The following is a 15697-nucleotide window of genomic DNA, read 5'->3' on the forward strand; positions in this document are numbered from 1 at the left end:
TAATGGGCTCTCTTATCTCTCCTTCTTCTGATCCATATGGCGTATGGTCTGACATTAATCATACTCTGTTTTATTTGTATACCTGGTTTTTATTCCTAATAGCTCATGAACTCTAATGAAGGCAGGGACTACAGAGTCTAGATCAGGTAAAGCCTTCTATATAGAAGGTAGTTGATAAATGCTTGTTGAATAAAGAAATTTGTTGAATGCATAGATATTTTTTGGCACAAACATTCTAGTTAACAACTACTGGAAATCATTTAAAAATCATTTTCCCTTTTCCATTTATCATCATTCATTCATTTTCATGAATATCTTTGATTTTCCCCTGCCCCTTCAAAAGCCCTTCTCCTTGATATGTTGAAAGTCTTTCTAAGGAATCAGATATAATGTGTAAAACTGTATAAAATGTATACAAGATTAAAAAAAAAGATACAGTTAGTGGCTAGATTAAGGGATTTTTGTTTTCAAAATACATTGGCTATTTCAGGGTAAGAACTGGTTGACTCCTCCCTGAATGCTTCTTGGCTGTTCTTTTATCGCTTAATTTGTCTGGACAATTCTTGGGGTCACACTTAGTTTATCCCAGCAGGCACATTGTTTGGTGGCAAATAAAATTACTTTTACTGTTTTTCCTAACGGCTGCTTCTCCCAGATGGGTGAATACCTTCCTAACTTGAACCATATGAAAAAGTCTGATATAAAATGGTTGCTGCTGCCAGAAAGATCACTTGATGGGCAGAAGAATAACAAACTAGAAAACCTTTAGTCGTTGATGTTTTTTTTCTTGCAGAATGCTTAAAACCCAAAAGGTATCTTCCTGACTCCAGGCTCAACAGTCAAATTTTCAAGGAAATTGATGCATCATGGTTTGGGGGGGATGTATAATCGTCCCCCACTTTCTGCAATTTAAATAATATGCAGAAGACGGGAAGCTGGAAAAATGCTCTTTGCAGTGTTAAATACAGTCCAATAATGGGCACTTAATTACTGGGTTGTTCAGACTCACATAGACAGAATGTGCCATGCTTGAGAAAACAGGTTTAATTTCATAGTGATATTCTCATGTTGGCTGTTGCCTTTTGACAGCAGATCTCAGAGGGATCAAAGATCTCAGCAAATGTAAAGGATAGTTTGTTGGTTGGTGTCTCTTGTTAAAAAAACAAGCTGCATCCTATTCTCCTCTGTAATTGCAGTTAGATGTCTTCAAGTTGTTTTCAGAAGATTTCTCATCTCTCCTTCATCTTCTCCCCCTTCCCCCTGTTGAACGTTTGAGAATGGTGGCAAAGAAATCGATGGTTGGGAGGGAGGGGAATAATGCAAGGACAACTATTAGAGTTGTAAAACAAAGCTTTGCTTAACCTAAAATCTCAATGCACCAGAATTAAATTTTTTTCTGCATTTGACTTTTCTCAGAAAGAGGAGAGACAAGAACAGAAGCTGATATGAAAGATTTGGTGTAGGGTCAGTAGTCACACCAGCTCCAGCTTCTCTGCTGTCTGTTCCCCAAGTCACACATTGCCAATATCCTGCCCCTGAGCCCCCCACCCCTGCAAAGTCATCAAAGAAAGACTCAGTGATGGTCAGAGCATACTTACTAAGGTAGGAAAGCAGACTCAGGCATTTTAGAAAGATCTTCAGCAACAAAAGTAACTGGAAATCTGGGGTTAATCCTTCATTCATCAGAAAATCTGAATTAACAAGGCCTCTTCCATCCCTTAAGCATTTTTATTATGGCAGGCTTTCCTGGGCACGGATTGACGTATCACTGACTATGCATGTTATGGAATAATGGTTCATATTGACCAAAGTGTCTATTCTCAACGACTTTGTTGTTTTGATGCTTCTGTGATTTCACCATAGGTCACTAGTGCACCTTCACCATTGCAGACAGGCACCTCTTTTTTACATTAGTAGATGGTCTTTGAGATTTGTGGCTGACAAATTCTGCAGCCCATCCGGTGATGAGCCTCTCTGAATTGAGCTAGGCTGCTCATGGATTGCCAGATGTACCGTTTGGTGACAAAATTAACGTGTGGGATTAGAGGATCTCTAAAGTCCTTTTCAGCTAATCGAGGCTCCTATGATGGCATCATGAAGAATTATGATATAAAACATCATTTCTTCTTTCCCTCCAGCAACTGATTGCAATAGAATCTGAAGGGAAAAGGCAAAATTAACTACCATGATGATAGGTTTATCATTTGTGGGAAATGTCAGCTTCGTTTATTTTTTAAGGGGAAAACAATTCTGCATCTTTGGTGCATCTTTGATGCATCTTCAGTATTGACAGAATTTCAGTGACTCAGTATCAGAATTTGAGAGCTGGAGAGACTCCTAGCATTCCAATGTGTGTTAGGGACTGAGCTAGAATGGGAAGTTTCATCTCAAAGGCAGGAATTAATGCTTTCTAAGGACAGTAGACTGCCTGTAACCTCTTGGGAAAATTCAGGTTTTAATGGGTAGTTCATTAATTGATGGAGATGCCACCTTAGAGTGGTGATGTCGCCTCCTCCTGTCCTGGGCATACAGTGGGCACGGGCTGCCTGTTATTGACTGGCTGATGAATCATGACAGATTTTTCTTCTTTATCATCACAAGTACCGGAAAGGTTTGGAATAAGGGACCTTTGACATGCCGGACACACATGGCAACCGCCGCCCTCACAGAAACAAATCGTGCTGTTGAAAAGGTCAGGATGATCTGCATGCAAAACCCCAGCTCTCCCTTTTCAGAGTGGAAATTTATGCATCATTTCTCATCAGTGAGTCAATCAAGGGGGGCAGGCGTTTCCAGCGAACACTGAGGCCTTGGGGGCTTTCTGGACCTTTTTTTTTTCCATCTTGATTTTATAGTTCTTTGCGCCCCCACAGTAATTAGTCCTTTTGAAAGATCTGGTTTTGTTGGCCGGACTGGATGCTCAGAAGGATTTTCCTCCCTGGAAGAGAAGTTACTGTTTCATATATATATATATATTCAAGCAAAATAAATGGGGAATTGTTAATAGTTAATAAAAAACTAGATATGTGCAAGATCTAACTCTAGAGACATTCAAGCTAAATAAATGGGGAATTGTTAATAGTTAATAAAAAACTAGATATGTGCAAGATCTAACTCTAGAGACAGGTTGCTCGATTCTCAATCTGGCAAGCTTTCCACTATCACACTTTTCCTTGTCCCCTATTTTTATTTTGTTCTAATTGGAAAGTCATTTAATAACTCCATGGGGGGGGGGTCAGGAAGGCAAAGTACTTTTTCTTGGTACAGGTTTTGGGGTTTTTCTGTTAGTAAGTTTTGAACCCTAATATAAAGGCTATTTGTAAAGAAAAAGCAGCAGGGCTAATGAAGTGAAGGAGTTTGTATTTTTTCCTCCGTTTTTAGGCCGTTTCTGGCCTCTAGCTTTTCAAGGCCTCCTAGTCTGATAGACTTAGGCCAGCCAGCAGGAGAGGCAGGAGGCTGGCAGCCCAAACTCAGGCTCTGCCAGAGCTAAAGGAACCGGAGCAGAGGGGGACTGGCTCGCCTACTCTGCCACACACTTCTGCTTCCGGGTTCTCAAAGCCTTTAAGTCTGGGAATAATATTTGAACTCCAGCAACAAAACTAAGGTGCGGGAGAAAAAGGAGGCCGAAGGGCAGGGGCCAAGTCTGGGGACCACTTGCGTTTAACGTGTGACACAAAAGATCTGTTCTTTTAAATCAGGAAAACATTCCACACTTTGAAGAGAAATTGACAAGGGAAACTATCCATGTCAGCCCTCCGTGAGGATGAGGGCCACTGATCCCCCGGGGGTGGAGGAGGCTTGTAGCAGGGAGGGGAGGGTGGGCAGCTGCAGGTGCTGGATTCTGAGGCTGCTGGTGGGGTGGGGCTTTCGGATTATCCCAGCAGTTGATTCAAAAGAGAAAACAGTATAACTGACAGCGGTAATATTTACATAAAGTATCAAGGAGATGTCTGGAAGGTCTAAGGCAAAGGAGGCGGCCAGAGAGGAAGTTCTGGGCTTTGGGCTTTTCTCTTGGCATTCCAGGTGGAGGGAGGCAGCTAATGAATTCGAAGTTTTGAGCTCCATAGAGGACTGACTCATCCTGTTGTTTTTCCACTCCGAGTTCAGAATGAGAAGGGGAAGGGGGCCTGAGGGAGGATTGGAGGAGACTACTTTCTCTTTTTTTCCTTTCTCCTAAATGAATATTGTATCTAAGCCTTAGGCAGATGTGCCCATTGAATCTCCCTTGGATTTCCTACCTTATCAAAATAGGTAGGTAGGGGTTTTAATTTATTTAAATTTAACCCAATAGCTTTCAGGTAGCAACAGATTGCAACAGCTTTGTCACATCACAACGGCTGAGCAGTTTGTCTCAGAATGGAGTAATGACAGCAATCAACCAGTTGATCAGCATCCTGAACATGGGAGTATCTAGGTGGAAAGTTTGTTCTGCAATGCTGATTTGTAGCTGTCATTAGTGTATCAGCTTCCCTCAGATCAATTATTTTTAAGAGCATAAAATTTTCCTACTTTTGTTCTTCCTCCAAAATTTCAGCAGAGAAATATGTCCAAAGTCCCCAGAGACTGATTCTTCAGGCTTTAAATTCTGGATTATGAGCTTCTTTATAAAACAGCTAAATAGGTCAAAACTACTATGGAGGAGTAACATCCAGAAAAAAGACATATTACATCTCAGTGATTTTTAAGACAATGTAAATAATTGCTATTAGGTTTTCCTTGCCTTGTAAATAATTCTCTGAAATAAAGTTTTGAGGGAGGTTTCGTTGTTTGTTTGTTTGTTTTGGGAGTGGGGGAGGGAGAAGGGATGAAGAGAAAAGATGGAATTAGATCCAAAGAGGAAAATTTAGAAGAGGAAACATCTACATGAAATTTACCTTATGTCTATCACATATTTCCTCTGTAAATTTTACAAATACATTTTATTGACACTTTTCTTTTTTAGATAGCAATCATTTCTGGATTCATCCTTCATTTTATTTTTTTCGTTTAAAACAACAACAACACATCCCAGTCACTTCCAAATGACAAACCTTTCCCCAGCAGACCTCTCCCTTGTAACAAATAATTACAACCTAGCAAAACTGATCAGTGCATTGGATATGTGTGGAGATCAGTTTCTCCTTCCATACCTTTAGCACCCTCTTCTCAGCTGAGAGGTGGAAAACATGCTTCACCAACAGTCCTTGGAAATCACTGTACTCCAATGATCAGATAAACCTCCCTTGTCACACCAACAGCAACAATTAAACAAAAACACTAGAGATCTGATAATACCGTTCTGCCCTACTAGTCCCCAGTTTCTCTACTATGAAAAGGAAGCTATGCTTTATTATCTGTTCTCTAGAAACACTATTGCTTTTATTTTTAAGTATTTTAAAATTTTAATTATTTTTCTTACTTTTAAATTGAAAGACATTTCTTTTTAGTGGTCTTTTTACTTCCATTGTCCCTCCGTGATTTTTTAAAAATAATTTTTATTCATAATTTTTGCTTTTACATTACCTATATTTTCTCCTGCATTCTTCCCTCATGCTTTTTCCAGAGTCCTTTATAACATCTCAATTGGAGAAAGCTCATTATCATTGTATTAAGGAATGATGAACCTTGGTTACAGTCAGAATTGACCTTTATGGATAAGTAGAAAGTGGGACATAGGGAAACTGGAAAGATCCTCTTCCATCCCATAATACATCTGTTCCTCATGGTTTTCCCAAAGACCACAACGGTAGCTCCTTTTATCTTAAAGTTCTGAGATCTATTAAAAACAAATGCCTTTAAGAGAGATTACATTGGAGTTACTAACAACCATTTTCATTCTAGTATGAAGGAGTTTCATCTTTACTCCAAAGCAGGATAAGGTGACTTGTGTTTATTTTCTGGGAGTGGCGATTGCAGCCTGAAGGTAAAGTGAAGGAGTGTGAGAACAAGTTAAAAATTGGTAGTAGGCACAAGATCAGGACTTCGGATTCCATGGTTGTCGCTCTGTTTTGAAGTCATCTGCTGTTCCCCTCAGATCATTTCCAGCCATTAGAATCTTCCTCTTGAAGAAACTTGCTAAGGATATTTGCTCCGGCTCTTTACTCAAACATTTCTGTAGCTTCAGTGCAGCCGCCCAGGTATCAGAATGAATTTGGAGTGATTTACCTAGCCCGAGGCCCTACTCTGATGCCTAAAAATACCCATTTAATCCTTTGGGCTATTGCATTATCTCCACAGGCCCAGTTCCATGTTAATGTGTTACCTGGGAGGGCCAGCAATTTAAACCCTTTATCATCTCAGGGCTCTGAGGGAATATGATACAAGATGAAGATGAGACAAGGAAGTTTCAAGGAAGAATTGATGAGGGTGCACAGAGAACAGGCTTTGAATAGGAACTCTTGTAACCAAGAAGCATTGTAATAAAACTAGGGAGAGGTGCCAAAAGGGAAGGTGGCAGATACTGAAAACATACTTCATTGGCTATAAGTGAAGGGTAGATAATATTTGTTGTCCTTTTCAGCTAAGGGGATTCTTATTGGAACATGTCCTAAGACATGTCCTTAAGGATATCCAGTCCTCCTGGATTCTTCTCTCACAGCAAATCCTCCATTTTCCTCAGGTAAGTGTCATCTTCCCTACCTCCCCTTTCCAATTGCTATTCTTGGATCCAGCATTCTCTTTGTTTACCCTGACATTGACTAAGCTTTGGTTTGGGGTTATTGGGCTCATTGTTTCATCAATTCTCCTCTCTCTTTTAAATTTACAATCCCTTCCTTTTCATTGGTTTCTTCCTTTTGGGAAGGAAACAAGCTCAGCTTCAAGCTTCAGCCTTAAAGAACTTTTTTTCCATCCTGCTTCCTTTAAAGCAGGCAGGCTCTCTCTCTCCTCCTTTTTCCTTCTATACTTCTTGGAAAAATAAACCTACATTTATTGCCTCTATTTTCTCAATATCTACTAAGTTTTTGACCCCTGGAAGTCTGGATTATGTCCTTGCCACATTACTGAACTGCCCTCAGGAAGTTTCTTTTTGGCATTCCATTGGGCTCTTCTTAGCTGCATCATAGGATTTTATAGCCAGAACGGACTTTACAGACCAACTCTTCCAAGCTCATCATTCTACAGATGAAAAAGGTGAGGCTAAGAGAGCTTGAGTGGCTTGCACGAGCCAGGGTTTAAGCCAGTTCCTCTGAGTTGAATTCCAGTACACTGTACTGTCTCTTAGCCCCTTCAGTCTTCCTGAAGTGAACAGGTTATTTGGATACCCAGAGTGGATGGCAGAGGAAAAGAGTGAGATTTCAGGGAGTTATATTTGAAGTGGACAAGACAAGATTGTATTAATGGATGCCAGTGGTGCTTCAATTTCAAAACTATAATTCGTATACAAAAGGCCTCTAAAGAAAGACTGGAAATCTCTACATAGATGTACATTGCACATTTCAGGTGCCAGGGTTATTTTGTATAATAGAAATATCCATGGCGTTCTTTCCTATGCTGCTTCTTATATAAAACTGAATCCATGTCATTCCTAGGTTCTCCACAGTCTTAAGACAGTAGCTCACTGGTGACAAGTTGTGCTATAGACTTAGTGGATTAAGTTCCCCAGTTAATTCTCCAATCATTTCCACAACGGCAGGTCGAGTTCCTTAGTGAAGATTTGTGCTTCTGCAATCATGAACCCTTATGATTAATGAAGATGATTGACCCAGTAATCAGTGAGTCAATCACCAGGTTTATTGTGCACCCTGGCTACATCAAGTCCCTCAGTAAGTAATTGGGGTGAAGGTCGGGGGGCTGGGGGTGGGGGAGAGATGCCAAGAAGTGTTTACTCCCAGGGATCTCTGAGCCTGTCTCTATCCCTTTAGACTTTTAATGGCTTAGAGAAGTTAAAAAACACATTTTTGTTCATGATTCACTGAGTCTAGATGCTCCCACTCATTACTAAGAGGTAACTACTAAAATATGAACAAGACTTCTAGTTGATGAATGGTGTTTTTTTAAGGGAGATTCTAATGACATACACCCTACTTAAATGATTACTTCAGGTCAGAAACTGAAGTACAGTTTCCCTGTGGTTGAGAATAAGGTGTTTGGGATAGACTATGTGACTAATAAGGAGCTAATCATTTATTCTATATATAAATTACTAATCCCCTCCCCCCAAAAAAGTTCAACTAGTTTCCTTCTGCGTAAAATGAGAGGTTTGGATTGGATCAGGACTTTTCTTAATAATCCTATGTATTTTCTTTTATTCATTCAAAACATTATTCTGGGAAGGTTCCCACAGGCTTAGCCAAACTCACTGCCCAAGGATCCATGGTACAAGGTAGAACCTCTGCACTAAATGCTGCTAAAAACCTTCCAGTTCTGGGATTTGATGCTATTCTGAGAGGTGAACCCAGCTTCTAGGTTACTGGCTGTGCAAGGACAGGCACAGTCAGTGGCTTTTACCTGATTTCTAACACAGAAAGGTATAGCATGAGTATTCAAATTCAGGATGACATGAGGTGTTTTGTTTTGTTTTGTTTTGGTGAGGGGACCTGGGAAGAAGCAGCATCGTAGCTCCTACTAAATATATGAGAGGCATGATTAGATTTATGTCATAGAACTCCTAAGAATGGAACTAGAACTAATGTGCCAGTTACAAATAGATAGATTTTGATTCCATAAGGATTTCCCCAAAGTTTCAACTGTCCAGACATATGATGAACTTCTTCATGAGATAATGAGCGACCTGTCCAGGCTTAAATTTCCACAGCTTCCCATGGGGTCAGTGTTGTTCATTAGACCCAAGTGTTTGCTCTGTGATCTTTGCTGCTTCTGTCCTTGCCTTTCATTTGGGAGACTGGCAGCCAAGTGGGAAGAGACTGTTCTACTTCTGGGGATTTAAAAACTTATGTATGTTGTAGTGATAGGAAAATGATCAGTGGATAGTGGATGATTGCTCCTCAAATAGACAAACTAATGTCATTTACTTATTAATTACCTGAAATTGACCACTAAATGAGAGAAGCTCATTTAAAAATTATTATGACAAGAATAATTTTCTATAGTTTGCAACAATTATTTGGGCTGAGATTGACATGGTTAAAAAAATGGGAAAATAATCATCTGTTTGTGCAGAATCCAAACTCCTATTTGTTTCTGTTAGTCTAGAGTATTTGTGTGTGGTGTCACACACAAATAAAGATGGGGGCAATGAAATCTTATATAGGGATCCTTGCAGGATTATAGTAACTTAGAAAACCACATATTGACATTATCCATGTTCTATTGCACTTTATCTTGTTAAATATTTCCCAATTACATTTTCATCTGAGATAGTACAAGGGAAGGCAGATCTTCATGGCTCTAGAATTGGGAGTGCCCTCAGTGGCCGTCTAGTTCATCCCTATCATTTTAGAGATGAGGAGATAAAGACCCAGGGTAGGTGACTTGGCCAAGATGACATAGGTAGTCCGGATTTGAAGTTAGCTTCTCTGACTCCAGTCCAGAACTTATGACACAGTACCTCCCTACCTCGCAATATTTGGTTTATAAATTTACAATATTTTCTGCCTCTCACTTGTGTCCCAGGTATGACATACTTTCAGAAGAAAATATTTAAATATTGAAAATGATTTGGGCAGTCAAATCACATCCAAATGAGCTCCAGTCATTCAGGGCTCACTTGGGGCTGGAGCAGCCACCTCCAGCATGTTTCCTCCAGCACCATTTGCTCATTAGTGCTATAAAAATGCACCAGAGGACCATTTGGAGTAGCTCTGTTTGTGGCTCTCCTCTTTTGCACATCCTTGCCTCTGAACACAAAACTACAATTCACTGAAGGCTGCAGCAACCCCCCCCCCCCGTTTTAGGAGCTAAGGTGAAGGGGGGTGGTGGGAAATCATAACAAAAGATAGGCTGTAAATCTTCACTTCTGTACAGTCCTCTTGCCTGTACTTTTAAAAGCCTTGTTATAAGCCTGGATGTCAGAAAATCGAAGAGATACCATACCCACTAAGGAGGGATTTAATCAGAGCCCTGGCAAGCTAAGCTGTAAGCTTAACATCACAGGTAGGGATTTGCCTTTTGGGGGGAAGGGGGAAGTAAATATTTGAAAGAAGTTGGTGTTTTCTTACCCCCCTTCTCCCGATACTTCTTGTTTTTGTTTGACATTCTCTTTTTCAGCCTTTCCTAGTAATAGTCCAAGTTTTATATGTTTATTCTAGACCACTATATAATTCATCAAAAAGTAGGCCAGGGAAACTCAAACATCCTCTGAACTAATCTGGAGAGAATAAGCTTTCTCATACTGGTTTCTATTTCTAAAATGGCTTTTGTGTATGTTTTGTGAATCAAGGAAGTATAGCAATCTGGGTGTTTTGTAGGCTTGAAATACAGGGTACTTAGCAGTTCCTGGTCTGGAGCAGCAGTGACATGTTCAAATAGTAGGCAGGAATAGGGGTAGGTTAGAAAGGGAGAAAGACAGAGACAGAAATAGAGACAGAGGCAGAGAGACAGAGACCCAGAGATAACCTGTAGCATTTCAATACCATGACTTAGTGGATGTGATGTTGGATTTGGGCTTAAGAAGATCTGAGTTATCGGGCAGCTAGGTGGTGGAGTGGTTAGAGCACCAGCCCTGAAGTCAGGAGGACCTGAGTTCTATTCTGGTCTCAGACACTTAATATTTCCTAATTGTGTAACCCTGGGCAAGTCACTTAACCCCAATTGTCTCAGAAAAAAAAAGATCTGAGTTCAAATCTTGCCTCAGATGTTGACTGACTTTTTGAGAGTCAGTCAACTGTTCTGTGCTTCCTTTTCCCACTTTAAAATGAGGGGGTTGGATTTAATTGCTTCCATCTCTAAGCCTTTGATGTGCCAAGAGGTGAGGAGGATAGATATGCCTTGATGTCTCCGCTGCTCAGTTGTGAACTGGGAGCAAATTTGCTTGATAGTATAACATAAAAAAAGAAAACCAGACCCAAACTTGTGGGTTTTCACACAAAGGACGAGAGACTTTTTGATGAGAGTGTCACCACGTAAGAATTGGCAACAAGATAAATCTGCAGACCCCCAGCAGATGGGGAATGCCAGTCAAAGGCATATTCCACATTTCATTTGGCCCTCTCTGAGTACCATCCCTTGGCTATGTGTGGGCTCTGTCCCTTGTTCTTTGAGCACACATGAAATGGCCTAGAGATATTGCATTATGAAGCAGTTAATCAAATGTAGATTATGAGAATAATCAGCTGGGCCTCCTCATTCAAAGTCCTTAGAGTCAAGGTGAGGAAACCTGTTTGGGAAATATTAGATGTATGCATCATCAATTTGTTGTAAATACCCACCATTTGGGACAATTCAGGTCAGGCTCGAGACTTGAATGTAGCATTATAAGTACATTTCCAACACTTGGAAAGTGATAATCCTGGATTAATGATTTCTGGAGTTTTAGATCCTCAGCTGAATCCCAGTGAATCGCTTGGACTAGGGGCGATACCACAAACCACCCCATTGACTTTTGGTTTTCTAGCTGTTTAATAACACAGGCATTCAGTATATTAGAATCTTTTCAGAACACATTCTTTGCCATAATTCTCATTCCCCCAAAATAGTCATCCTAGGAGGCATGGGTTGATATTCTGGCCAGACAAATCTTTGTGAGCGGTTTCTGGGGTTGCTTTTCCCCTCCATGGTCCTAGAGTATTAGAGAATGTTAGAGTGAGAAAGCAATTTGGAGATTATTTAATCTTACCCTTCATTTAACAGATGAGGAGCCTATGGGCCCAGAGTCAGGGACTGACTTTTAAAAATTTAATATTCAGCTCTGAATTCTCTCTCTTCCAATTCTCACCTTCTACCCCCAAGTCCCCATCAAGAAAATTATATAACCCATTACAAACATACATATACATATATATACACATATATATATATTCAAGCAAAATAAATGGGGAATTGTTAATAGTTAATAAAAAACTAGATATGTGCAAGATCTAACTCTAGAGATAGGTTGCTCGATTCCCAATCTGGCAAGCTTTCCACTCTCTCACACTTTTCCTTTTCCCCTATTTTTATTTTGTTCTGATTGGAAAGTCATTTAATAACTCCATGGTGGGGTCAGGAAGGCAAAGTACTTTTTCTAGGTACGGGTTTTGGGGTTTTTCTGTTAAGTAAGTTTTGAACCCTAATATAAAGGCTATTTGTAAAGAAAAAGCAGCAGGGCTAATGATGTGAGCTACTGCCCTGTCACAAAGCAAATCAAGCAGACATCCATTGATGGATGACTGAAGAATAGAGAAGCTTTCAAACCCAAAGCCTCCTTAATCTCTGAACAGGAGAAGACGTCATCACCCAGCAGACTGACCTTTGAAACTAGAGGGAGGGTAGTGAATGGAACCATTTTATCATGCTTCATCACTGGTGCCTGAAGGAAGGGATTAGATGAAATATAGTCAATTCCTAAATATTTCATATCCCACATACTGCAGTTGAAGAAGTTAAGGCAAATTCTACATTGAAATGAACACAATGGCACCTTGAGGAGCCTTGGAGTTAAGTTGAGACCAAAAAGGCACAACATATTGGAAGAAAACCCATGTAGCCTAGAAGAGACAAATTTGTTATTCCGTTTATTCCCTTCTTATTAAACTAGTAGAGTGAAATTCTTTTCTAAATCTCGAGATTTCTTGCCATAAAAGAAACTGACACATTTCTGATCAGGAATTAAATTTAAATTTTATTATTAAAAAAAATAATGTGCCACCCCTGTGTTGGATATATTCAGTTAAGCCTCCCGCTGTTAAAATTGAACGCTCTGCCAAGAATAAAGTAAGGTGATGCTTCAAGGCTCTTCCAGATTATAGGACTTCTTTGTAGAAATCTTCCCCTTCTTTCAGCTCTTCTTATGTTCTTGTGTTGGTAAGAAAGAAGGATTGAAGGAGGTGTCTTCTAGAGATGTTTGTAGTTGTTACTAGGGAATTTTAGTGTGGAGGCTTAGGATTTGTTCTTCTTTGTAAGAGGTGGTCACATTTAGTAAAGTTTTTTTAATCAGACCTATAAAAAAACAAGAAAAGTACAGGTTACTTTCTTTTAAAAAATGTATAATGTGAGTAGGAAGAAAAGCCTCAACTAGACAGAGAGGCCTGCCTTATGTCTTTAATGCAGAGACCTCCCCCCCTCTCCACCCCAAGACAAAAACAGAAGTTCTTACAGTTCCAATATGGTGCTCGTCTATTGAAAAACCCCATGGAGGTGGTTTCTCTCTCCAATTTTCAGAAAGGCCACCAATTCTACTGATCCTAGATTAAAATGGGATTGCTAATAGTGGAAGGGGATTTGGGACTAAAAAGGGGAGAAAATGACCTGGGCCTTTACTTCCCCAGTCAGCACCAGTAGCCTTTCTCTAATTACCACCCCTATATGGTCAGAGGATAAGTTCTCATGATTGAGGACAAAGGTCAGTGAAAGACCAAGAGGAGCTAGGTAGCTGTGATCCCTACCCACCAAAGGAATAAGGGCCCCAAAGATAAAAACAAAAGTAACGGGTGCTCTTGCCTGTTCAGCAGTTGATCAATTTTTTCAGGAAGGCCTCAAGCTGCTCTTCATTCTTGAGTCCTACAAACTTGTCCACCACATCTCCATTCTTGATGGCTAGCACTGTTGGCACCGCGGATACATCAAAGGCAATGGCAAGGTCCGTATTTTCGTCAATGTCCACTTTAGCCATCATTACCTTGCCTTCCTGCTTGGCTACCACCTTTTCCAGTCGTGGTCCCAGGATCTTGCATGGGGCACACCACTGGGCATGGAAATCTACCACCACTGGGATGGTGCTATTGAGCACCTTTTCCTGAAAATCCGGCCCATCCCAGATGTTGAACGTAATCTTATAAATGTGGGAATTGTGTAAGAGCCGGCTGAGGTTTAGGGCCGGAGTGCCGGAGCTCTTGGGGGTAGCCTGCAGGACCCCAGCACTAGGGAGAGCCCAACGGCGCATAAATAGCTTCCTGGCCATGACAGAAGCCAAGGATCTGGTTAGAAACAGGCGTTGAGCCATGAACCTGAATCCAAATTAGCTTTAAGGGATAAAGGGGGAGGAGTCAGTGAGTGTGGGCAATGGAACAGGTGCGGCTAGACTGCCTCAGAACAACGCAGACGCTAAGCCGCGTTTGTCTACCTGCCTGCTTCCCCGTCTCCTTCCTCCTACCTCAGCCTCCCGAGAATGCTGCCTACTTTCCTATGCACTTTCTCAGTGTTCTGAATTGGAAGGCGAAAGCACGAGCAGCCAACAGCGGTCCGTTCTGTTGCCAATGGGACCCATTCTTAGGCAAGCCACTTCACAGTCTCTCGTCTCCCTCCGCCTCTGCCTCCGCGGTAAAGAGGACCAACGCTCTCACTCCCAGGGCCGAGCCATAGGGGGTCCTCTTATATCCGGACACGTTTCCAATAGTTTTCACATTGTTAAGATTTGTCTGTAGCTATAGACAAAAGAATGAGCAACAAAATAGTGAGCAGAATAATTTCCGGGCTCTGTTTCCATTAAACTGCCTCAGTCTATGCATTGTTTTATGGCTTACCCCTTGGATTGGAGGTAACGAGGAAACGGAAAATCCAGAAAATACCCGCATGAAAATAGTTCTCTGTAGTGACAAGAAGTTGTTGTTTTACATCCAAGTCCCAATGGAGGCCACACACCATCCTTTCTTTAAAATAATATTTTATTCCCCCTCCCTGTTTCATGTAACACTTTTAAGTACTTTTAGACAGTACAGAACCTTTAAATTTGAATATTATTACACTAAATGTAAGACCCTTGTCCAGTGACCAGTGAGTGGACTTGTTTCTGGAGGAGATGAATCACAGCTATCTTGACATTTGCTGTAAATTAAACTAGAGAAAAAAGAGAAATTATAATTAAATGGAAAGATAGTTTATCGGGTATTCCAAGAACTAGGTTAGTAGAATAAGTTTGATTACATGCCCCAAAGCTACAAGAAGCATTATTTCTTGGAACATTTGACCATTATATATTGTAGTACTTAATATTTGCAAAAAAGATCACCGCCTCACACACCAACATTGGTTGCTATCGATGGTGTGGTAGACAAATTCTGTGAGGAACTTGATATAACTCTCCAACTTACAGTCTAATTCTGAGTGATTTCGGTGCAAAGGTGAAGATGTATTTGTGTGTGAGTGATTGTGTGTATGTGTGATTGTGTGTATTTGTGTGTACCCAAGATAGAGATCATACAAAAGACTTTCATCTGTATAGCATTAATACTCTATTGATAAAAAGAATCGTTATGTGGTGAACATGACGAGCACCTCATAACATCACAAAAATGAAATTGACCTCATTTAACTGATACGAAAAGGAATAACCCTGAATAAATTGTCTATGCAGAGTGGAGACCGTTGAATACTCAGAGATAAGATTACAATTCATAATAAAGATGAAAAGAATCACGAGTAAAAGATTTGACATGAAATTGCAATGATTTAACCCAAAAGTATTTAAATAAGTTATTGGTTATCAGAAATGGGAAATGGATAACAGATGTGACACCAACGCTAAAAATATTCATCTAGACACTTAAACATTGTAAATTAATTGCCCCAACAAGGAGAGTAAGATAGCAGAGAAGCTAAATCTGTGCCTTAATTTAGTGTTATCATTTTTATTATAATATCATGGTTCAACCATAAGCAACTCATTCCTTTTCAAATTCATTTC

At 40.3% G+C, this 15697-nt stretch overlaps 1 protein-coding gene across 1 annotated transcript; it reads right to left on the reverse strand.

The window, feature by feature from the left end:
• Window positions 1-12670: 12670 nt before the first annotated feature.
• On the reverse strand, window positions 12671-14192 carry LOC127542864 (thioredoxin, mitochondrial-like). The gene is made up of 2 exons (XM_051968725.1): window positions 13516-14192; window positions 12671-13014 (listed from the first exon to the last, which is right to left on the reverse strand). Exon 1 carries the CDS (start codon window positions 14015-14017, stop codon window positions 13520-13522), a length of 498 nt encoding a protein of 165 aa, XP_051824685.1. The 5' UTR covers window positions 14018-14192; the 3' UTR covers window positions 12671-13014; window positions 13516-13519.
• Window positions 14193-15697: the final 1505 nt, after the last annotated feature.

The sequence above is a fragment of the Antechinus flavipes genome, chromosome X, assembly GCF_016432865.1.
Source record: "Antechinus flavipes isolate AdamAnt ecotype Samford, QLD, Australia chromosome X, AdamAnt_v2, whole genome shotgun sequence".
Lineage (NCBI taxonomy): Eukaryota > Metazoa > Chordata > Mammalia > Dasyuromorphia > Dasyuridae > Antechinus > Antechinus flavipes.